Raw genomic sequence first — 25,907 nt, 5'->3', positions numbered from 1 at the left:
ATTGAACTTAAATCACAAACCCTAACTCATTATTCCCTACAGACAACTAAGACTGATTAGTTCCGATCTTTGTGACTAATTGAAATGCATGTAATAGAGAAATACAGATTTGCCTAGTTTTTCCTTTTCACAAAAAATCATCAAAGCAGGTCTGACAGTTATTAAAGCAAGCACGAGGATGAGAGGGGTATCATTTTGTTCCTACTTGTCTTGCCTTCAATGCGAAAATGGCGAGGCGATCCGTTATTGCAACTGAGCACCATGCGATTAGAAAAACTCATGTACAGTGGAACCCCGGTAACACGACCACTCATGGGACCGATGTTGATTGGTCGCGTTACCGGGTTGGTCGCGTTAGCGAAGTTGAAAATCCGGGGACAAAATGCATGATTAAGTTTTCCGCCAAAATTGTTGAACTTTTTCATAAGTTCAAAATTCTGAAAAATTTTCAAAGGCAACAATTTTTTGGGACTGATGATGTTTCTTCAATTTGAGCAGAAAAAAAACAAGTGAAAAAAATATTTGGACTTGTGAATTTTTTTTTCATCTGTGGCATTATAAATTTGCCACAATCAATTACTGAACGGAAATCACGGCAGCATTTGTCTTCAATTACTGAACGGAAATCACGGCAGCATTCGTCTTTAATGGCAATTAACCCATTTGATCGGGTTAGAGGGGTGAATTTGGTCATTGGGACCGCCCAATCCAGTGGTCGTGGTCTGGGTACCGGGGTGGTCGTGTTATAGAGCCGTGTTATAGGGCCTTGTAATGGTAATTAGAGAGGAAACTATTCGAGACCGGCGATTCTTGGTCGTCATAGCGGGGTGGTCGCGTTATACCGGGGTTCCACTGTACATGTATTTATGGTGTTATTTTGTGTTAAATCAATTTTATGGGGTGATTTTGGGTGTAATCCATACTGCACCTGTATTATTATTTCTATAATCATTTTGGCCACAGCATGTTTGTCAGGACCCATTTCAATTATTTGATAAGCATGGGTACCCACAGACTGTAGCCTGATGACACAACGAGTTGGCAACATGTTTCGACACGTCATTTCACAAATGTATATACTGTAATCTGGGACTGTGACGGACAAATATCTTTTACCATGGAGAAGAGAGGAGCGGCGTACACCTTTTTGGGCTTTGCCTGCCTAACGATAGTATCTGGTAAGCTCACAGAACATTCGGTATCTTTTTTATCTAATACTTTAAGCGGAGGAATCACAGCTCTATATTAAGGACAGAACTTGTCAGGCCCGCGGTCGTCTTCAATAGAGTGGTTCTACTGTACTTGAAGGGTTATTTTAAAAATCTGGATGTAATTTGCAACTTTTTGTTACTCAAAGAGACGAAATTCCTAATTTGAAGATAGATACAGCACCAGTTCATAAAGACATGTGTAGTGAAGAGATTTAAAAGAATGTCAACACAACAGCACAAAATGACGCCTCTATCAAATTTGGGTCAAAGAATCCATCATTCTTTGATCTTATAATTGAAGTTTTGTATTGAATTCAGGTTACTTCAGTGGTCCATATGCGGAGTTGCCAAAAACAGTAGTCAAAGTTGCTCCAGGAGCGGACGCTGTTATTGACTGCTGGGGGAGGAGGATGAATGATAATTACTATAAGGTACAGGTATTGCAAGCTCTGCACGCCATCACGGTGGAGCAAATATACGTAAAAGAAACACCAATGACTTTACTCAGGGCTTTAAAAAATGTTTAAAGAGTTATTTCGCTCAAGGGAGTTAAAGAGACAAAAAACTGTGAGACTTCCAAGAGAAAGTAGTATTTTCGTCGCTTTTTATATAGCAATGTACATGTACATGTATATTCGGACGGACGACGCACTTTTACATTTCAATCAAAGCTGATTGGGGGTTATTGATGGGCACATGCAGAGAGTGGAGTATTCGATGTTGATAGTACATGTCCTCTTTTCAGCTTAAATGGGAGACCATGGGGGAACCGTACACATTCTATGGCAAAGAGTACATTGATGAGATAGTTATCTCGGAGAATGATGAGATAAAGGACAATCTTGGGGGCTCAGCCTCGGTTGTTGAGGTGCCGCGTGTTAGTGGTCAGAGTTACCTGGATCACCTGTTCAGACTGGTAAGAACTATCAGGAAATTTAACTCCGCTTTCTTTCTTAGCTGGCTATCTCTGCCACAGACCATCGGATTAAAAACTACTGCCCAAATTGACATAAATTACAAGGTGAATTCATTATTTTCAAAAAAAGATCTGAAATTAACGTCGTGGCTAACTGACAAACTTGCATGACAGGCTTTGATATAATCCTATTTTTAACATCGAACTCGTGTCCGCTTCAGACCAGTAATGGTGTGAACAGTTTCTTGCCTTAGCTAAAGAAAACATGTTGCAACATACTGGTACGATCCACTATATGCAGTGAAGGGAAAATCTGTCAGTGAACCAACTTGGAGATCATTAGAATCATATCGATCGCGTAATGGTGCTGATGTCAATAATGATAATCACATTAATTGCTAAATTATTACCTTTAGACCATCCGTCAAATGACGCAGGAGAAAGCCGGGGAGTATTTCTGCTACCACACATACCCGGGAAGTCCGAGGCAAAAAGTCACCATAATAGTTGAATGTAAGCAACAATTTTATTGCATTAGAAGAAAAGATCGGCTCTTGGCATGCTAGTGATGTCTCCTAGGGCAAGCCATTCACCAGTTTTAAGCTAATCTCGTGATTCCTAGGCAAAGTCATCAAATTAAACTACAAAATATACCAAAATACATGTAGCATTTTCTCCGATACGAGAAGAAATTCCTTTTTTTCAACTAGCAAAGTTTCGAGAGTAAAAACACACAAGAGGGTGAACCTCCAGCAAAGTGATATTCTGACACAGCAATTTATGACCAATCTTTTAGAATGAGCAGCCTGCAAAGACTTTGTTTAGCAAAAAAATTGGTTATTAAAGGTATCTCTTGTCTGTTCTGCTTGCAGCGCCTGTGTGCCTGAATGGCTTTTACTGCAAGAAGGGTGAGTCGAGCAGCTGTCTCCAGGAATCACAAGTCTGCAACGGCCACAGCGACTGTGATGAGGGGAAAGATGAGGCTAACTGTCAAGGTACGAAAACTCAACGCAAAGTTGGCCATACCAGCCAGAGCAGTGATCCTGCATGAATTATGTACTCATAAATAGGCCTGTTGGAAAATGATTCGGTCGGTTCCTTATCATTCATTTTCTATTCTTACTTCAGCTGAATCTTTATTTACAGAATCAACAAATTGTAACCATAATGTTCTGCATTCGATATTGGCTATACAGTTTGCGCTAACAAAACCTTTTGGGCCAATAAAAAGTAAATATGTTCTTGAGTCATAATGGGTGCATCCACAGTCTCAAAACTAATTCGACATTATGAAATACATGTACTTATGTAAAACATGAACAGTCTGATATTGCATAACGTTAGACATGCAGATGTTGGAAGGTGCAATTATAAAAAGGTTTACGAAAACTATTTTGTGCCACCTGCTGGCACCAGGTGGTGTCACGATGTCGACGATCGTATCGATATACACTTAAACCTTAGAAAAAGGGGTTATTCTGGAGTTCTATCATTTTCGAATCAGGACGTTTTCCCCGAAATGCAAGGACACTCTGTCCATAAGTACACCTTGCAGAGAGTTAGAACGTTGCAACGCGAAGAGTGAACGCCTTTTTATTTCAGGAGGTGTGACGGCATGGAAGAGATGCGAATTTCGTCCATGTGATTGTCACAAGGCCAGCAAGACGGTGACCTGCCACATGAATAGATATGATAACTACAACTTTCCCTCAGACATGGAAACCCTGTGCGTATGCTCGAACACAAAAAATCTCCTCAGACACATTCAAATATTGTGTTGTATGCACAGCCCAGTTGGCGTATTCTCGGCGCTGGCTTCTGTTAATTCTTAGGGCGGTCAGTTGCGTATAGGTGTGGCTATATTCATAGCTATCCTCGAGTAAAATTCGCCGGAAGTCCTACTGAGCAGGAAAGTGGCAGGGCCGTATTTAACTTTTTTGTCCAGGGGGGCAGTGGGATAGATCGCCGAAGGCGATCTGCAAGCGCCGCAGGCGCATCCGAACGGGGGGGTCTGGGGGAGGGCAGAAAAATTTGAAAATAAAAGGTCTGAAATGGCATTTTCCTGGCATTTGGAAGTGTGAATCAATAGTATTTTTACTCTAAAAAAGGACCACTTTTATGAGAAAGAAGACTAGGGATTTTACTATATGACTTGTATGAAACTCCTCTGTCAGAAAGAAGACTAGGGTCAGGGCACTGGACTGGTCAGATTATAAGGGTTGCACCTGAGTTGATAACATCTGCTATCCATATGCTGCTATCATGCTGGTAAAGCTATGGCTAAGATTAGTTTGTCTTTTTATTACTGTCTGAAAAATTTTTTTTCAACATTTATTGCACAGGGGGGGCAGCTGCCCCCCCTGCCCCCCTCTAAATACGGCCCTGAGTGGCTTCAGGCCGGTTGGAATATACCACGCCAAGTCAATTAATAATGACAGAGAAAACTGATGATGTCAAGGCGTTCCAAATTATTTACTATTTAATCAAACATTGCAGTGAGATCCTTGAAGACGATTTGGCCAGTATGCCATCCGGCGCTCTGAAGACTTATACAAACCTGGAAACATTGTAAGTATTGGTGGCCATAGAACTCCAGATCATCATACTAATGATGGTTGCATGTGTTATTACATGTATGATATACTGATGTCTCTGTCATAGGTTGATTCGACACGTAAATGCCACATATGCTGGAAACTCCGCCATACCAGCATCCTGGAGAAGGAACTGTTCAGCAGATGAGAGGAATATGTTGTGAATATACACACATGTACTGCGTTTCTTAAGACATCAGCAATCACTTTGTTGAGTTGGTAAGCAAATCTCGATTGCAACTACCTTCTTATTTACTTCTTATTATATTTCAGGAGGATCCACAACCAAACCAAACTCACTACAATTAACAAAGACAGCTTCGAAGGCCTTTCCAGCCTGATCACACTGTAAGATATTTTCCTTTAATCCCAATATCCATCCGGAGTGCAGGAAGATGGATGACACTCTTTCCCGTGGCTGCGTCAAATCAGCCAAATGACGAAATGACAAAAGGAATGATTTGTGATACCTGACGCACGACCATCCGGCGACCGACGCACGCTGTGGTGCTCCTTGAGGCTAAGTGCGCTGACCATTTACCACGCTATTAAACTGACGTTGTACTTGTTTTATTTTTTTCACTGCTGTTAAACAGTAGCCGCAGTCGGCAATTGCAAAACCTCAGCACGGCCACAACCGGCTCCACAGCCACTGATTTCTGCTTGTAACCAGCCATAGACAAACGACACTTACCCTACAGCCGCAGTCGAAAAACCAAAATAAAGAATGAAACCATAAGTCTTATAATGTATTTGTTTCGTTTGCATGGGTACATAGTGACTAGTTTTACTTTTGTCTTCAGAGACATCCAGTCGACCAGCCTGTCGAACATAGCGGAGGGCACATTCGACCATCTTCGCTACCTACGTACCCTGTAAGTTTCCCATTACTTCAAGCTACCGACAAACCATCTTTATGCTTGTGCATGTTACATAATACTGAGCAACTCTGGAATGACCTTCTTGCTTATACTACAATTTCACAGATCTGAGACCGTTTCACTAATCACTAAGAAAACGACGTGATAGATGATAGATGATAGATGCTTTACATCCTTCATTTTTAAGGGACCTGAGTTACAATAAGCTTGGTGCAGTCACGCAAGCGACATTCAGAGGACTGCGCGGTTTGAGAACATTGTAAGTAAGAAATTGCCTTTTTTTTTGCCGCCGGTTCATATTCGCTGATTGTGCGAATGATTATGATTCACGAAATGATATTTGTTGATAATGCGAAACCGAGGAACAAATTTCGTGATCCACCGATGAAATAAAATGTTTTAAAAAGTTCTCGCGAAAAATAAGGTGCAGAAACTTTACGGTTTATAATAATGCAGTTACAAGAGGATAGCACGAACGATATTTTGGTGTTTGCCGATGCAGTAAACTCTTGATTACATTTGCTTTGCTGATTTCAGATATGCAAGACTATATTGATGTGTTCGAGTGATGCTTTTTCCATTTTAGCAATGCAATAAAGGCGGGCATCACCGGTCTTGCAGCGGATACATTTCACACTCTGCGGGTGCTTCAAGAACTGTGAGTATATCTATCCCACTTCGGCCTGACTGGCACTATACCTCAAGTAAACGCGTTACCAAAAAATGAAAATGCTCATAATCAAAATGATCGGATGACGTGATGGGAACTCCTGAAGAGAAGCCCAGAAACTTTTAAGGCTAGTAATCTGGAACAGCGGATTTGTGTTAAATCATTTTTGACATGTATCGAGGTACAATGTTTATCATAACAATGTGATAAAGGCTCAATGAACAATGTTCCTATAGTTTCGGTCATTGCCATATAGATGCCAAGATTTTCAATTCCATTTATTCCAGTGACATAAGCGATAACGATATTGGGACCCTCAACAGCCAAGCTTTCAGCAAAAGCCGTTTTTTGCGTAAAATGTAAGTAGTCCTCCTGGGTGCAGCTCTTCGTATTCTGATGTTCGATCGACGCAGTCGGGAATAGGACCCAGCAGGGTGGACTGTCTTACCAGTTTGTTTGGACGCACTATTATGGTAATGCTGATGATTCTTAGACCCGTCGCGTTGCCGCATCCTTCCCGACAAAGTTCCCAACAGGGCCAGGCCGGTTGTTGAGCATTCTGTAACTTAAGGAAGGGGCGTCTTTGTCCACACCGGCGATTAGACAGTTGATGCACTCATAAGTGTGATATCTCTTCCTTTACAGAAATCTACGGAACTGTAAGATGACTGCGATATCACCAGATATATTTAAAGGCGGACTTGCCGGATACTTGAACACAGTGTATGTATTTGAAACAGACTGCATCAACTGTTATAGATAAACTTACCTCTTGATCGTACGAGTGAATGAAAATGCCATGTATGAAGTGTTGAGTTTCCTGCAGTGCTTTTGTATACCAGCGTGACAGCGTGCATGTACATCAGATGGGGGACATCGAAATGAGTCAGCGGGGACAGAGGAACCCCCGACTAGCGCAAAAATATCATATATTCAGAGAAATCAGTCACTTACTCTGTTTTCGGTTCGCAATGGTGGTATTTTGCCGCTCCATCTGTCTCCATCAAAGCAAACAATGACTGGATCGCCATGAACAAAGGAGACGAGACATACAATAAAAAGACGGGTTATAACATTGAACCAAGGCAAGGGATACATATTTCTATTATCTGTAAATCGCCCCCATTAACAGTTGTTTACCCTTAATCCCACCCACAGCGACCTAAGTTTCAATCAAATGGACATCCCTTTGACAGTGCTTGACGAACTCAAAGGCCTTGAGTACCTGTAAGTTTTTCTAGCTATTTTCCTATTTCTAGATGCTGAATATTGTAGCAATAATTAATCAATTATTAATTTCAAACAATGGTAGAACAGATATGTCAACTAAAAAACACCTTCGATGATTGACTGCGTTATGTGTTGATATTTTTTTAAAGTTGGTGCCAATTTGATTGATAATGGTTAGAGGAACTTGCTTTTCTATTTTCGACACCATTACAATCCATAGACAAATGCTGTGTTGATAGGCGTGTCAAGATTCGGATCTACACCTCATCACGCTCAAGCACACTATCATTCGGGGGGGGGGCATATACCACGCCCTGTGTTACTCTTGTTTCTGATGACCTGATTGTTAATAAGCAACACCGAAAAGGTGGAGATTTCGTTGAAATAACATATTGAGTCTCATTTTGATTTTTCAGCACAATGAGGTCGAACGGAGTTACATTTGATATCAGCGTCTTCCAGGATTTCACGAAACTTAAAAAACTCGACCTGTACGTATAGCTTTTGTCTGCTCCCCGCGGAATTATTTTCATTTAAAATTATATAATTCTGTTCGAAGTGCGTCAGTGGTGAAGATTAATTGCGCCTTATCAAATGTCATCATCATGATAACATTGCAGTCATTTCCGGAGTTTCGGTGGTGCAGTGGCTCATGTCTCTGACTAGCGGTCATGAAGTTCATTGATCTTTACAGGAAAGGAAATGGTCTGATGACGAAGAAACCAAAAGAAGACTTCAACTGCCTTGACGGAAGTTGTTATACAAAGTGCGGTAAAGTTGATGAAGACTTCAATCGGCCATATTCTTTCATGCGCACTCAAGACACCATAAACATCTTCGCCTTCCATTTCGACCTTGAAACGATTGAGAAATATTTCTCGCTTGGACACCAAGAAATCCACGGACTAAAGAAAGTCAATATCTATGCTGATACAGTTTATGCGAATCAGGATGTTGACAAAAAGGTTGAGACATTTGTCTACGCAAGGAACTTTATCATTAAAGATGGACAGATCTTGCCGACGTTTCTCCGCTCTGAGAAAGGAAAGGAATACTGGGGGACCGACTGTAACATGAACTACGTTCCAAATTACAGCGGAGGCAAGAGGCTAATTTTAGCCAGATTTGGGGCGTTTTCCTTTTTCGTTGAGAACATACGCTACAAAGGTAGGTATTGCGGTGTAACTGAAGATGATTTGATCACGAAAATGCATATCGTCAACAGGTACGATTGGCTACAAGCGGTCACTCAGTGTGCCCAGATGAATGCTGATACCGAGGACAACATCAGGACGATCTCATTGCCAATGCTCAACAACGTCATTGCTTATACCTCGGCACCTCTTGCGCAAACCTATAAGTTTGACATGGTATATGAACTGGCTTATGAAATCAGGGACAGGCTACTGACTGAACTATCAACAGGCGCTCGCCTTGTCCCCTACCTCAATAACGGAGCCTATACGATGATCCTGACTGAGATGTACACCTACGGAAAGAGCTACTACGACGAATATAACAACCTCATGGCGAATAAAGAGAGGATGCAAGCCCAGTCAAAATCATTCGACATCATTCTTTATCAGGCTGAGAATATGGTGACCACTGCAACCAGTGACTACAAGACAAGCGACGACATGTTAGCGGTCTCTGAAATAGCCCTAGAAAAGCTGAAATATAATTTCGATAATTCGAAACGAGATATGGAGACGGCCAAAGCTGATTTTGACGAGGCCGTTAAGGAGCACATTGCGCAGGCAGCGGTCAAAGCAGTATTTGGATTTATCAAAGCTATTGTTGGGATTGTTACGGGTGCAGCAGAAAAAGATCCTGCGGCCGTATTCGAGGGTATAATGGACTTAATGGACGCGATCACCGATCTCATGGACCTGATCACCAGCGTTATGGACCTGATGCGAAGTTGCTCAGAGATTGTGAAGGCAATGAGAATGGAGGGTAGCAACCAGAATATGGATATTGGCGTCTATTTGGATGACCTTGAGCTTGCTGCTGACCTGAGAGTTCAGATTGTCCATTGGGACAACATGGTCACTATGACCAACACCGAGATGGACACAGATGCTGTTAGGTAAGAGGTAAAATACAATTCCTCAATAATACGGTTGTGACATTCAACTCATAATTCAAATCCTTGAACGTATAGAAGTACCATCGAAATCGTCTGATTGAACGTAAGTTTTGAAGTGTAAAAATGAGTTTTTGAGAATTTGTACCTATGGTGGACAAATATTGAGCTGGTACAAGAAACTGGTTGCTATTTAAAAGCTTAGCAAAACACTGCACCAGATACATAATGGCTCTGCGGCTACACGCAGTGCCATTTATGTGCTTCAGACCGACCCAGAGATTCTTCTTTTTCAGAGAAATTGGTGGCGCTGCTGACTTCCGCCGAGCAGTTCAAGAGGTCGCCAACTGGGGCAAAGCTCTGACGGAGGAGCTCATCAGACAGGCTCAGCTCCTTGCTGAAGCTCATGGTAGAAAGTTAAAGCTTGACTTGGCAAAGGACTTTGAAAACTACATGGCTGTCGAGTATAACGATGCCAAAGCCAAGTCAGAGACAACAGAAGATTTGGTGTGGCTCCTGAAGGGGCAACAGTTCCAGGTACGCCAAGAATTTTCCTCATTTGCCCCATTCCGCTAGCAGCACTCTCTGTCGTATAGGCCAATCGGAAGCTTTCAATCCGAGAAGTCTTCAGAACATGGACCCGTGACAAATTACAAGGCAGTATTGACACCATAATTCTCGTGTGGCAGGAAAAGTTGTCTGTTGAATCGAGTGTCATGTACGAGTGCAATAGATTCTGTGTTTCTTTAGAAGCTCACTTATTCCGTCAACATGGGTTAGATTAGGACAGTCATATCTTTTTCCAGAGAGGGATTTTTCTTATAGCACGCGGTCAGCAACAAAATGACCTGAATTTTAACTCTTGCAAACTTGAATTACGGAATATGAATTTCTTTTAGATCAAGATCACATTGATGGACTACCTCTTCCAATACTGCCGAGCCTACTTCTTTTACCAATTCCGCGAGTGCAGTGCTACAGTTAAGCCCAGACTCGACGATTCTATGTTCAACCTCCTCAACAAGATCAGCCAGGCCAAATTGGATGAAGTGGTCAATTTGGAGAGTCTTGTTGGATACCCCGAGCCGATCACTGAGACTCTCTGGATTGAAGATGCGGTGAGTGATGTTCACGTATACGAGTGGAAATTAGAACTTTCCTCACAACGTGCGGGTGGCGCATGTCTTGTTCGTACGCGATACACAGCTATACCAAATAGCCTTACTTCTAATTCTACCATTTGGACATTTACTATTTTAACGCACTTTAGTACTCTTCAACAACCCCGTGTGCAATGTTTCAGCCTGGCCATAAATGCGAGGGTTCACATGACTGCCCAATCGACTTCATGAAAAGACAACAAAGCATCACCATCGACATCACCAGAGCCATGGCCGATTTCTCGACTTTAGAAAGAGTGCGAGTCAGCGAAATTGAAGTTTTCCTCGATGGTATGTATGTCACTGAAGATTTTGGCAACCTCTATTCCCAGGGGTCAATGCGCTCCCCAATTTCCGGTCCTTTTATTGTGCTGCCATTTTGAATTGCTAATCATGTAGTCCCCGGGTGAAGAAGTTGGAGTATCGTGTAGTTGCACCTGGACCTGTTTCATTTTCTTCTGTAGTGTTTGACAGAAAAACAGAAAAATCATGAAATGATGATATGATGATATGAAAAAATGCTATACACGATCGAAGCAAATAGCAGAAACAAAAAGCAAGACAGTGTGCTTTTCATTCATGGTTAATCAGTTTTTACCCTCAATTGTTTTAGGTGCCACGAACTCCCAAGGTCGTGACATCTACGTTGTATTGGGTACAACAGGAGAGTTTGTTGACTACTATCGGAAGGAGGAGCATCGCTTTGTCAGCGCCCCCATGGAACTCGTCTTCAAGTATGAGCCGAAGAATGGTAAGCCGCAGTATTTTTCTCCTCTGGCGGAAAGTTCGGAACTACACGTCTCTTGGGTTTTTATGGCCGGCTCGGATAAGATGTCTTGTGTGCGTTAAATAAGTAACTGAAAGTGGTACGATGTTTGTAATTACATGTACTGGTGGTCCAAGAAAATAGAAATTTAAAATGCAGTTATACACAATGCGTAGTGCAGTTATTAAGCCTATGGATTTGCCGCAGAAACGCTGTACAGTACTATAGTATTTGTATCTGTCTACACAACGGTAATGCTGAAATTTTGAATTTACGACATGTGAAGTTCTTCTATTTCGGCCTTGCATTATTTAGTAGATTCTAATCTAAATGTATTTGCTCTTGCAGAGGTCATGTCCCGCCAGGCCAAAGTGGCCGAGACTCATAATGCTTTCCTTTCCCAGACGACCCCCTTTACCGGCTGGGTCATCAGCGTACCTCAGAAGTATAACCACGGCATCGATCTTTCCGGGCTCACGGGCATCTACATGAGGTTTAGAGGAAGCGGAATCAGCTACGTGAACCGCAAATAGCGTAAATAGGGATCAACCAAATACATGATACATTGTACTGGTAATAATCACCAACTGAGGGGACATCTCTGTCTCTTCATGTAATTTATCTGTCAAGCCTCTGACTCAATAAAATCGGCTTCAAATATATTGTCGTTTTCATAAATCAATTACATGTACTTTCAACAAAGAAGCAACAAGTATATGTAGGTGAAAAATATCAGAGGACCAACTGACCTCAAGTTCCGAAATTTTTGATTTATTCTAGCATGATTCAGTAAGGAAATAATTTTGTCAAAGACGACCTTGATTGGTCCATCACAAGCAAAAGCGACTTATCATTGCTTCATTAAATACTTCTCTTTTCATGAGCGATAAGTCTTAATCTAATTGACTCAAAAGGCCTTGATCGAACAAGAAGTATTATGTACCGCAAGGGCTATACGGAATTGTTGTTTCCGGTTATACTATTTTCAAAACGGATGACGAAAAGTCAACAAGTCCATAATATTTCACCAGGCCATAATATAAACAAGTCAATTTTGCCTTGTTCAACAGATGTGCCACACATATAGGTGCATATCAAACGCAATGGTAATTTTGCATGCTATTTAGACAACATAGAACTTTTGATTTGTTTGATCATAAGTGTCAAAAACGTGGAAGGCAAATAAGTTATCCATAGCCTGTTGTATGCTATATTACTTACGTTGCAAGTTCGGGCTATTTTGGTCCGAGCTAGCGACATGTAGCTATCAGGTTCACACGGGTCGTGGATTTTATCGGGGCACCCGAGGACAAGTTTTAGGAAGTGGCTTTTCCAATGATTTCTTTTTTCTATATAATCCAATGAAATACATGTACATGGAATGTGCTAACTGAAAACCCCTGGACACGCAGCGTATCCTGGAGCGCATATCACGCCGGAATCTGTTCGAAATGGTAAGATTACTGGTAGGTTCTGGGTGGGGGATCGAATGGAACACCATTTATCTGCGAGACTATAACGTTCTAAGTACATGAACTTTACGTCGAGACTCATAAGGAAAAGAAAATTATCACCCAAGTATTTACAGGTGTGAGGATCGGGGTGTTGTATTATAGAATCATCACGAAAAAACCAAAAGGTGGTTCAACACCTATCCGGGGGGACCAAATCAATTGTCACTAAAGTCATCCACTGACAAACCAACATCTTTATTTCGAGTGGTAACTCATCACGGTAGGGTCTTCATCGCGCGGATGGATACAGAGATAAACGGCACGATTTTAACATCAGTAAGGACATAATGGCAGTCGAAGAAATGGGAATGCATTTAGTATCCAAATGGTAAGTTGAAAAGATGTACTGTTGTCCATGTAAATATACATGTATATTAAACATCAACACATAAGCTGATATCCACAACGTGTAGCGTAGTAAATCCTAATTCAGGGGTCGAGATTTCATTAACATGATAAATATTTGGAGGGAGAGCTATAATTATCCCAGTTCCAAATTATTCATTGTATCATGAGAAATATGACGGATTACGTCATATGCTATTGACTGTATGTACCGCGGGTACCTTTTATCTTGTTCATCTCAGCCACAGCCCTTCACCAAGGGGAGAGAACAGACTGGAAAAAAACTATGCCGGAAATTCTTTCGGTGAGGATGGCCCAGGAGGTTGGTTGAAAGAAAGATAGAGTCTCTCTTCTCTTTGATCATAATAAAGGTTACATTCTGTATTCATTTTAGAAACGATTCTGCATCATCTTTTTATTAGCTCAACAAACAATATTAGGAGAATAAAGCATAGGAGACACATGAATGCATGTATGCATCGTTGGACATGAACATGCTTTTCAGCTGAGAGCCCTGTACTGGGGTCTGAAGATATCTTTCAGGCCTGTGAATATTTTTTCATTCAGGAACGGTCCTAGATCAGTCAATAGAGAACATTGCATGTTACAGAAGCCACAATCATGATATTTTCGGTACGTTTTCCGAGCACAGTCATTTCAACCAAATCGATCAGATAGGTCACAAATGGTGGTTTTCTATACATAACATGGCTATCAATATTAATGGATGCCTATCAGAGGTGGAGCCCGAACATTATTTAAAATTAATAATATATCAGCAATCCATCAACATTTGATTGGTATTTTTATGAAATGTGCAGGTACAGTACACTACATGCATTTGTGTAACTGTTATTCTGTGCGATTATTCCTCCTGGAATTGCAAACGCTTTGTTGGATGAATTATTGAGTAGACGCTGGAGACCATTAAAAAACCTTCGTGCAATACACTTAAGGGTACAATGTACATTCTGTCTGCGATGTACAATGTACATTCTGTCTGCGATTGGTGCTAAATATATAAACAAGTACCTGATCTACCTGAGGTACGAACCGTTCGGTATGATAATTATCCAATCGTTTTTTAATTTTTGTTTCTCTGTCATCTCTTCAAAATCTCTTCAGTGAATCAGACAATTTGGATAAAACATGCTTTCCTTTTTAGAGAAAGCATGAGAAAGACTCCACAAGCTTCACGATGCGGCAAAAAAAGATGATGACGATGCTTAAAAAGTGCGTCAAAAGCAGCATGATAAATCATTTAAAAATTTTCTTTTTAGTTATACTGTCGTATTTTAACAAATCGTGTATCAAAAATCACAAATGTCATCAGGTTAGTTCTATTCCCAGCCAAAGTTGTTTGTCATTTCTGGAATCAATACAATATATCAGCTATAATTTCAAAGCCAACATAAGAAATCCAGAGAAGCATACGTCATCAACACCTTATAGTTTTTACTCTTTGCAGATCCAGGCGGCTGTAACACATGCCTTTTGGCACTGATCAAACGATTACATTGGACAAATTATAGGAAAATTCCTTCTGATATACTAACCACTCGACGTTACAATAATATTGTGAGGGAGTCGCTTAGATACGAACGATCAGTTAAAGGCGTTGCTACGGAGCATTTTGCGAACGCCATCTTGTTTGCGAGGTGTTGAGGACCTGTTGCAACTCTCGAAAGGAAAACGTCAGCTGATGTACAGATACATGTTAAGCCAACACAGGAAGAAACATGGCAAGAAAGCGTCCGAAATGTTGGAATTCAGATTTTGCTTTTGACCGCACCTGTTGTCGCCGCAAACGACGTATTATTGGCTTGAAATAGTGTAACAGTTAGCATACGAAACAAGGGAAATCTCCGGGATATCGATTTTGCTCAATGGCGAAACAAACGGAAACAGTTCTAATGGATTTATAGAATATCGCGTAAAGTGTGAATGTTATAGATGCAAACGATTGGAAATGTAGCGCTATTTCATGAGAGTAGTTTTTGATCAATATTCTAAAGATATTTTTGTGCCATCATCACGAAGGCTATATAGACGTGCACTGCATTGCAACATTTAAAAACATAGCCAAATATATCTGCAAGATCCAAGTTGCATTCAGCCGAATGAATATCGTCGAAATACGCTAGATTATTCAATTGCTACCCAGTTAGTTGTCGGCGATCTTGGGATCATGTATGACATTGTTTGATATTTCAGAACACTTTCTTAGCGAATCGTGCTTATAAAGAACACCGAGGACAAACGTTTGCTCGTCAGATTCATTCATTCCGACGTCATTGGCCGCCATGTTGAATGTGCGCGGAGGCTTGACCGGCAGAGTCAAGAAAGAAGGGAATCTTATCCCGCCCCCAAAACAGCAACCAAAACCTCGGAAACCAGTGGCCTGCTGGGTACCATTTCTGTGGTCAACTTTTGTTGGTTTCTTTCTGGGTCTCTTCATTCTTTTAGTAGGATGTGGCATGGCCGCCGTCGGATTCTACGCGATGGAGCTGACTACGACGTACAATGTTACGTACTCTGCTGTGGAGGGGGGTGTCGGGGTGACGACACAATCATCGGTACCCGTAGAACACAATTACGAACTGTACTTACATTTAAAACGAATGGTTATCGTAGGCCCAGTAGTGATGGGGATAGGGTTGACTGTGCTCGTGGTGGCATGTACGATCATTTTCGAGGAGAGGGAGAAAGGACTAAGAGTTAGGCCAGGAAAAGAGGTCGAGGAAAACAAAGAAAAGAAAGGCAAATATGACCTAATTGTTGCAAAATTCAAAGAGGAGTACAGTGAGGCACATGTCAATGAAGGCTTCGTGGCTGACGAGGCCGGTGACCCTAAGAAAATCAAGGACGACAGACGTAGCAGTGTCTACAGCATGGACCAGGCGATGAAATTTGCCTCCAGTGTTCTGATCAGTCCCTTTAAAATTGATTCCAATGAGGATTTGCCTCATATAACTATGTCACCCACGCTAAAATCGCCGCCAGCTGACAATGGATGGTTGCAGAAAAGTCCTCTGTCGGAAAAAAGGCCAAACAACCGCCTCGTACCACTTCCTTCTCTTGTACCTTTGTATGGCGATGACAATACGTCACTGCGTGAATCGTCATGGAATTCTTCGCAGGGCTCTTTGAATAGCACGATGAACAGTTTACACAACACATCGGCAAAACCCCACAAAAATATTAAAAAGTCGAAGTCCCGAGAATCTTCGTTGGCTTCCATTAAAAAGGTCTTGGACGAGGAAAGATGTCTTCCGGAGCAAAATGGTGGCACGCGTATTTCCGTTGAGCCAGAGATCAAGGTCACTGATGCTGAGCAGGTAAATGAAGATGCATCGGATACTAATATTGTGATACACTCAAGTGCAAATCATCTTCATCCGGAGGTGGTAATTCTGAATGAAACATTGGCTGCCTCTGACTATGAGAGCAGTGATCAAGGAAGTGTAATTTTAGAGACAAAACGGACTAGCTATAGTTTGACTTCAACTGGCCATAGATAGGAAAGATAACTTCTGTATATCGGTTAATTTTCTTGCACTTATCAATCAGTGTGAATGTATTAAGAGTTGCGATTCAAAACCCACAAACTTGTTTCGAAATTCTTTCTCTCCAAAAAGTTCATCAGAAAATGCATTAGCAATGCGAAATGTCTTGGATATGATATTTTCGTAATTTTTGCCAATGTGGCACCATCAGTAATTAGAAACATATTCAAATATACTTTGTTGGTCTTGCATCCAACTCTATACTGCAGTCATGGGAGTGGAACTTTTGTAATTTGTTCCTGCACTGCGTAATAAGCAATCATTCCAAAGAATTGGACTGTGATATCGCATGAACATTACTGTTTTGGAAGTGCTGTAAGGAATGTTTTGAAAGAAACTTCACTCTTTTGAAAAAAGCTTCATATGCGATGACCACCACAAACGTCGCAGCGATTTTACTTGCTAGTTTGCAGAGCGCTTTTATCCTTGGCCTTAGAAAGAGACACAAATCGTGCATGACATGTCCAAAATTACCGCCAGACAAAGGATAGTATATTTCATGGTGGTGTGTCCGAGTAGACATGTATGAATTCGGCTTTACGCTGCAGGTATATCCTTAAAAGCGATAACTGGCTCAGGGCTGTCTCGTACTAACTTATAGCATCATGCCGTTTATTTAATTACGAACAATGGAGATGAAAATATTGTTGACTCAGTTTCCAAGCTATGACAATTCGACATTTTCGATGCGATAGCTATGGACAGCGAGACGGAAAAAAATCAATTAGATATATATGCATGGGTGAACGACGCAAAGGTAATACGTATAGATATGTAGATATTGCCCGGGTAGCAAATTGATACATAAACGATTTATAATATCAACCACGGTTTATTATTCATGTCTGGAACTGTATCGATTTTTTTGCAATTTCTCCTACTGGTCGAAATAGTGTCTACTCATGTCCATACTGTGTAATAAATCTTTATTGATTAAATAGCGTTCTTTTTGCATTCCATTGTCATTACTACGAAATTCTCGATAATTAGTTCGATCAACATACTCTCCAAAAACTGGTTCACGTACCACATTCCACATTTGATAAAACCGCTGAGTGAGAATTAACGGTGTTGCGGTGACAAAAATACTCCACACCAGCTCTTGTGCGATTGATAAATTCAACTCCTATACACGACTTTAAATAGCACTTTCAGCTCCTACAGTGTGTACGATGTGAAGTATTATACTCATAAAAAGTTGTAGTTTTTGTAATTTACATGTATCTTAAATTGGAAGTTCAATGAGAAACATTAGTACGGTCACCATTTTCATACAGGAAAGAAAAAATGCCGTATAATACTGTGACATGCAATGCCCCAGGCATAGGTTTACACTGAATACGATGATTCCGATTTCAGGCCGACTGTACCTCAGTAATGCAAATCGCATACGTTGTAGTAGTCATGTGCGGTGTGTGAAATCGGAAATAACTTTTAATCATCAAGTAACCCCTTGAACCAACTGTAGACACTCATCAAACATATAGTCTCAGACTTGCGTTCCTATTTTTTCTTGAATTAAGGTAAGAGTTAGTTCAACTCCCCGTCAACTGCGGCGCTAGCGGATAATTTGAATTACCATCTACCCTCCTGGCCCGGCTGGTTGTTCTAAACAATGTTGTCACTAACGATGGCATTAAGTTGACTTGACGTTATCTCCAGTTAAGCCTTTAGACTTACCGCCGGCGTTAGTGACAAAACTTGTTTTGAACAACTAGTTTGCCGCTGTGTGGCGCTGTTCGCGGAATGAGCCATGCGAAATTATGCTCATATACTAATGCTCACAAAGGCGGTGATTCTGCGACGAATGGAACAAAGCTTTCCATTAGCCAGCAACGATGAAGCTATTGATAGCTTACCACCCATGCAGATTTGATGGCGGTCATTTGTATATTTCGTGCGATTCAAGCAAATGGATTTGAAATCAAGTTTGAAAAGCTGTGTCAATATTGAGTATGTTTACATTGTTCCCACGTTGGAAAAAAAATTAATCCAGCATGACTGTGTTCTAACCACTCACCTGATCAAACAACAGATCAAAGCTGATGGAGGTCATAAAATGGACGCCATGGGGATGAAGCTAAGCCTTTGACGTCAGACTCATTAAGACCAGTTATTGGGTTGTCCATTGGTGACAAGTTCAAAACTAATACAATTGAAAAGTCATAAACTAGATTATTAGCGTGTGACAAATGGACAGATTACACCATGGATTCAGACATGAAGCATCGATACCTTTTGCTTCTATTTTCGTTGAATTTTGTCTCTGGTGTTCTTGCTGGTAAGTGTAGGCATATACATAGTTCACACCCTTACATCTCAGGATGGCATGCCGGTTTATCGGCAGTGTGCGTTAATCCAAAAGTTTCATCCTCCTTGCATGGAGAAGGGAATTGACCTGACGCACAACGCCGAAAGATCGACATGCAGACAGGATGAGACGATATTTCGGCGTCTTGGGTTCAAATCGGTAAAATATTTGTCGCATCGACTTGATGAAAGAATGCCATGGCTGTGATGGTCTGTATTGTGGAAAAGTCAATACTTTGTTATCTTTCTAAGATTTATAATGTTTCGATGACTATCGTTCTGGAGGTCGTTCTCCAGCTCTTCAGGGATTGGCGGGAAACAGGAAGAAAGCAGTTATTGGAATTCAGGCGGTATAGTTATCCTGTTTGCTTTCCTCTGAACGATTTCATTCTCCTCTTTAGGTTTCGGAATTGGATCAGGCAACGTGTCAGCAGGTATAGTTCATACTGGCCATCAAATAAATTCAATCTAAATAATTTCTGATGATTTTTAGCATTGGTTGTCCCTAGTTTCTCCCGGGTAGTTGCATATCGTCCTCTAGTCATTATCACATTTCGACGAAGAATGCATACATTATGATTATGTATACGTTTAGACCATTGTCACCAAAAATGAACAAAAACCTTGCATCCACCGCAGAGTTAGCAGTAGTTGTTTTAAATATAATGCGAAATTTGAGCCTCAAAAAGCCAACAAAGTGCTCTATCTGAACGACTGCTACTATTTGTTTTAAGACGATGAACTGTAAAGAAATTTTGAATGTAATGTTCGGTTGGTGGTACAAATATTAATAGACGAATTTCCGAAATACATGTATTTCAATGATTCCGTTGCAGGTCCGATGTTAACAACGACAACAACTTTTGGGTTAATTCCAAATTTAAATCCAACACGAAACTTGGCCCCAAATCACTTGGAACCTACGCTCTTGGTTCCAGACAACGAAACGCCTCAAGGTGACAGTGTGTTTGGCGGTGGTATCGCAACCAAACCCACCAAGCCCCCCAAAAAAGGGTCAGGTGGCAAAGCTGAAGATACCAATTGGATAAAGATTGAAAACACCACCGCTTATTCTTGTGAGGAACCTGAAAGTTGCAAGATAGGATGTAACGCGCAGGGCAGTGTTGACAGATGTTCTTGTAGCCCGGAGTGTATTCCTCAGGGCCGTTGTTGTGCCGATTTCGAAGAATTCTGCCATGGTACCGAGGATTACGATGCGGCTGCATCAATGACAGACTTCATAGTTTGCGACTCCCTGAGGATAGGTGATATAAAGTTTAAGAGAAAACCTTACGATGAAGGGCTGACTATTGTGAGAAAGTGTCCAGCATCGACTCCTGTTGAAATCGCTGACAAGTGTTCAGGTGGACATGGGGCAGCGGGCCCAATATACCTCAAGGACATGTACCCCTTTCTGCCACTTATCTACAAGAACCTTATATACGGTAATACATTCTGTCTTAGCTGCCACACTGGACAATGGCTTCCCGATGGCCAACTTGAGTTTATTAAACCGAAAATCGCATGTAGCTTCAAGGGCGGATACGGCGGTGATACGTTGCTGAACATCATCTTCAGATTTTGCAATGTTTCGTTTGATCAACAAAGCAGAAGTGTAAAACTTGCTTTGAGTCGGAATGAATGTGAGAGAAAGGACAACTGTGAGGGACATCGTGATGAAGAACTCAAGACCATGTGCCACAAGTACTATTTACCTTACACAATCAAGATTGATAATGGGTCGGATTTGATGGTCAAGAACAGTTTCTGTGCGCAGTGTCTCAGGAACAATACGGGTGTGGTGAATGTAAGTGCGAATTGCCCCAGAAGGGATGCAGAGGCTGTTGTACCGGGTGGGGAATTTAAAGTTCCCGGAGATTTGTCTGGGCTTTTTGTACTGCCTTCAACAGAAGAATCAGTCTGCCCGATTTATGAATACCTGGATACCGAAGTTGGCAAGTGTAAGACATGCCCAAAGAATCAGCTGCTTAAGAACAATATTTGCGTCAGAGATTATAATTTATATGTTGTCGTAGACGCGACGGTATCGCTTGAAAATGCAGCACGAGCAGTGTTCCTTGTCAATAAAACTATTTTGGAGTACCTTTCTAGTAACCAGATTGATTCGGTCAAGTCAGCGACAGTGAGCAATGTTTATCTGAAGAAATGCAAGTCTGAACAATCAGCTCCAGGACGAGCAGCAAAGACAAGATGTGAAGTCAAAGTGCACGCCCACTTGGCAATGCGCCGAAATGTCCAGATGTGGTCCAATCCAAACAAGCTTGGAGAGTTCCTGAAGTATTTTGTGCCAGGGACGAGCAATAACTACGGGAGTAACATTAAAATCGAAGGAGCTATCTTTTCTAACCAAGATAACACGAGTTTTCAATGTCATAACACGACTTACCAGAATGAAGACCTGTTTTTCGAGGTGAGCGATCAGAGCGACATGATTACAGTTAACTCGACTGATTATACCAACCAGTTTCACCTTTCAAGCAGCGGGGCTCTATTTAAATATCGGTATTGGCAGAATGAAACTCGGTACATGATTTTATCAGTTTGCACCGATGAACCACCTTCAGCTGCAACAGTAGCCCTGCGTGTCCTCAGTCAAGTCCTCTTGGCACTATCACTCGCCGGAACAGCATTCGTCCTGATCACCCACGTCCGATTCGCTGTCCTACAAAACCTGCCCGGGAAGAATCTCATGTGTCTTAGTTCCTGTATGTTCATTGCCATACTTCTGTTCCTTCTGAAGTCTCTTACCTCTGATACCCCCTTGCTCTGTTCCATTATCGGGATAGTTTCGCACTTCTTTTGGCTGACTGTCTTCACTTGGATGAATGTCATAGCGATTGACACTTGGAAGACATTCCGACCACATTCCATCAAAATCGATCAAGGAGCAACAAGGAAAGCGTTTGGCCTCCGATGTCTTTACGCGTTCGGTACAGCGGCCTTAATCGTCGTCATCTCAGCAATTTTGACCTACTTTGTCCCGGTTGTAGAATTCAAATATGGTGGCAGAGAGTGTTGGATCTTAAACACGGTGCAGCAAATTGCAACATTTGCTGCACCGGTTGGGTTCATCTGCCTCCTGAATCTCGTCCTCTTTATTTGGACCGTGACAAGCATCGTTAAGGTCAGAGCAATGACGGATAAAGTCAAGTCTTCAAAGAAAGAAACCATGTTGTTTCTCCCATACGTCAAGTTGTCCGTCATCTTAGGGTTGTCCTGGCTGCTTGGGCTTGCCGTTATGACTGGGGACATCATTGTGGTGAAATATATTTTCACCATTCTGAATAGTTCGCAAGGCATTCTCCTTTGCCTTGTCTTCGTCAGCAATCCACGTGTTATGCGATTGTGGGGCTGCACCAAGTCAACTGGATCGAGCTACGCGTCATCTGCGTCTGTTTCAACCGTTCGTCTCGACGAAAAGAAGTAAGTGAATTGCTTGAGATCGATGAAACTCATTATCTTACCTTGAACCAAGCCTTGTTCTGCGGCTTTGTCGATCTCTGCATGCTAGTTGTGCATGTGTAATTCAATTGTATCACTTGAGAGCAGAGAGTGACATGATTCGCAACGTGTGGAGGATTTATAAATAATATAGTGTTATCTAGACGGACAACACTGATTTACAGATTAATCGGATGTTATCAAAGCAAATTTGGCAAGTAGGCATTGCTGCCATCCGATTGGATGTTACGTCATCATATATAAGTGACGAATCAACTACTTCTGTTGTGTGAGTGCCTTACAATCATGTTCATGACGTCTACGAAAGACTGCTCGGGCGATCTGAAGTTCGAATCCATTCAACTCACAAACCGACAGGATGGCATTCGATTTCCCCGCCGGGTGATTAAAGTTTGTCAACACCGTATGATGCGATATCGCCCGTATGATATGATATTTATTATGTATAGGGTGGCACCTCTATTTAATCAAGATTTTTGGGCTCGCCCGAAAATACGTAATTGGGTCCATTTCTAGAAGGGAAAGTAGGCCCTCTGCATAGTAGACCTACCAACAAAATGAATCTTTTGGAAAATAAAGAGTAAATGAGAAAATATTCGGCGACAGGGATGCCTCCGTTTATTATTAGCGGATCCCATGCCATGTAATCCGAATTTCCTTTTACTTGAATCATCGGAGAATTTCTGATGATTCGGGTTTTATGGATATTAATTTTGACTGTTAGTGGTTGGAGGGGGGGCACCCAGTATAATCATCAGCTTAGTGCAAACCATAGGTCAAAACCGAAGGTCAAATTCAAGAGTGACCCTGTTCAAATCGGTCGAAAACCAGTGGCGGGATTCTTAATATATAATCTAGTATTATTAACCCTGCGTCCAATTTCCCTCCAAAATTTTCCAATGCGGCATGAGTGGTGCTGACAGTCGATTTTTGTGAGGGAACGGGTTAACCTTGCAGACAAAAAAGACACAAAGTATCAAAAATTTATACAGTGTAGAAATTTATCTGCAGCCGATTGGTCGGAGTAAATCCTGCGCTTTTTGATTGGTGGAAAATGGAAATTCATTGACAAAATAGTTTACATCGCGTAGCTTCAGAATCATTCATGCTCATGCTCAGGAACTAACAGAAAACGTATCTCGGGATTGACTTTGGAAGTGAAAGAAAACTATTAATCAAAAGATGTCCAGTCCTTTCGATATCAGTGACGACTTTTTGTCGCGATTCTGGAGTTACAGGCAGCCTCATAATTCGGGAGGATCGGCCAGTGCCGGCAGTAACTGGTCATCGGAATCGGCGCAAAGTGGACCCGAAAATCCAGCTCAAGCACGAGGAATGCCGCCTTTTGAATCCGAATTCATGAACTTTCCGTTTAGTGTTCTCAGGTTTCTCGATACAGCTTTTGATTGTCGACCACCCATTTCTACTCCTATGGAGGAATTCATGCGTAATGGCGTTGAAAGTAATGAAATTCCCGAAAGTGACATCGCGGGGAAAACTTTGATGACCAAAACAAAAAAGGTACGGGATATTCTCTGTCCTTTTTGTAGAAATAACGGCGAAAGTTCTGCAGTCTACCGCAGCCACGGGCTGCGGGATAATAATGGAAAAATAACTTGCCCAGTATTACGTCGTTACGTCTGCCCTATTTGTAAGAGTACTGGAGACAACGCTCATACAATAAGTTACTGTCCTTGTGGAAAGTCAACTGATGAGAAGAAAAGTGGGAAAAAGACTGCAAAGAAACTCCCCACGATGCCGCAACTCCATGAACTCGACCATGGGGATACCATGACCACGCTGATGCCGGACGGAGGAGCAGAGGCTTCACCGATGACGTCGAGCTCGACCGCGATGGCGCAGGTTCAGCCCCCAACCCAAATTCGTTTGGTTCCTATTCCCGTATCGTGCGTCTCGGCGGAAACTTTAGCGAGCTTACAGAACATGATAAACTCGGGAATAAGCTACCAGCACATCGCAACCAGGAGCCCCCAAACTGCCCAACAACCTCAAGCGACCAAAAAAAGCGGGAAATAGTAGTTGGTGAGGATATTTTTCATTCCGTTAGCCTACATTGTACTGTCTTGAACCTCTTATAGATGCTCAGTAATGAACCAGGGGTCTGTATGGGGTTACAACATTTTGAAAAGGCTAACTCCATAGAGGTCTCGAAAGCTATTAATTGGCCTATAGAAAGGCTATAGTAGTAGTAGCCTTCCAAGTACTTGCTTTCCTTGTCCCTTCGACTTCATGGCTTGTTCTAGCCTGGTCGACGACAGTCCTACTCAATGTCAATGATTTATTCAAGTATTCTCATCAGTTTTGTCCTTTAATTTTCAGACTCCCTACCGCGATTGACAAGCGGATGCCGTCACAACAACCAGAAGTAAAAAGAAACTCGATTGTCACAGTTGCTGGTGGTTATCATGGGTCAATGCAAGGCATGAGGGTAAAAACAAATTTGGTAAAAAAAAATTGATATTGTCCAGGACTATACATGTAGAATTGTAAAGTGGCTGTCAACACATCTTAAAAACTATTATTTTTCAAACTTTTATAGTATACAACATTGTAATGTTACATATCATGACATGTAACGATAGATTGATTGAATGAACTACTTATGTTCTGATATGATTTTTAAAAGAATTTTATAGCAGTTCCTTGGCAGAACTGATTAGCTTATAGTTGTACCTATTGAAATATTCTTTAATGTTTTGTCCAAGTAATGTGGGTACTTCAGCTTGAGACTTAAAAATCAATTGCTCCACAGTTCTTCAGTCATCGTCCCCAACTCCTGTGTAAATGGTGAGAAAATTTGAAAATGCAAACTGGTAGTGTGTATATAATAACAACCTAAATGTCATTGATTGTCGTTGTAACAAGATGTTACATTTTGCTTTAAATTTTGCATTGAAATACGCAATGTTAACAAGTTTATTTGGATTGAGTTTTGACTAAATTTTATTGTCTCATGTTGTCATGTATTTGATCAGGTTGGTGGACAAAGATAGTGTCCCTACTTTATTTTTCTTGTGTTTCTAAGCTATTTTATGGTTCGAATCATAATGACTATGATTAAAAATAGTTTTATTTTTGATATAGCCCTATAGCACACAACATTGTCATTGTTTATCTGAGGTGTTTTATGCATATACATGTACATGTAATGGAT

General features: G+C 41.4%; 2 protein-coding genes and 1 long non-coding RNA gene across 3 annotated transcripts; all 3 read left to right on the top strand.

Annotated features, from left to right (window-relative positions):
- The first annotated feature begins 1,117 nt into the window (after positions 1–1,117).
- On the top strand, positions 1,118–12,174 carry LOC135485988 (uncharacterized). Its single transcript, XM_064768427.1, has 21 exons — positions 1,118–1,178; positions 1,530–1,642; positions 1,957–2,127; positions 2,544–2,640; positions 3,000–3,122; positions 3,730–3,853; positions 4,624–4,695; positions 4,995–5,069; positions 5,525–5,596; positions 5,790–5,861; positions 6,189–6,260; positions 6,560–6,631; positions 6,918–6,995; positions 7,431–7,499; positions 7,919–7,993; positions 8,197–9,591; positions 9,885–10,125; positions 10,488–10,706; positions 10,892–11,039; positions 11,362–11,499; positions 11,863–12,174. The coding sequence occupies exons 1-21, from the start codon at positions 1,118–1,120 to the stop codon at positions 12,045–12,047; spliced, it is 3,672 nt and encodes a 1,223-aa protein (XP_064624497.1). The 3' UTR covers positions 12,048–12,174.
- A 6,972-nt stretch (positions 12,175–19,146) lies between these two features.
- On the top strand, positions 19,147–20,676 carry LOC135487022 (uncharacterized). The gene is made up of 3 exons (XR_010446771.1): positions 19,147–19,220; positions 19,651–19,683; positions 20,086–20,676. It is a non-coding gene; the product is annotated as an uncharacterized LOC135487022 (long non-coding RNA).
- Positions 20,677–20,692: 16 nt separating this feature from the next.
- On the top strand, positions 20,693–23,917 carry LOC135487021 (G-protein coupled receptor Mth-like). Its single transcript, XM_064770279.1, has one exon. The coding sequence runs from the start codon at positions 20,943–20,945 to the stop codon at positions 22,695–22,697; it is 1,755 nt and encodes a 584-aa protein (XP_064626349.1). The 5' UTR covers positions 20,693–20,942; the 3' UTR covers positions 22,698–23,917.
- Positions 23,918–25,907: the final 1,990 nt, after the last annotated feature.

Source organism: Lineus longissimus, chromosome 4 (assembly GCF_910592395.1).
Source record: "Lineus longissimus chromosome 4, tnLinLong1.2, whole genome shotgun sequence".
NCBI classification, from domain to species: Eukaryota; Metazoa; Nemertea; class Pilidiophora; order Heteronemertea; family Lineidae; genus Lineus; species Lineus longissimus.
This window is presented reverse-complemented; position numbering and strand designations above follow the sequence as displayed.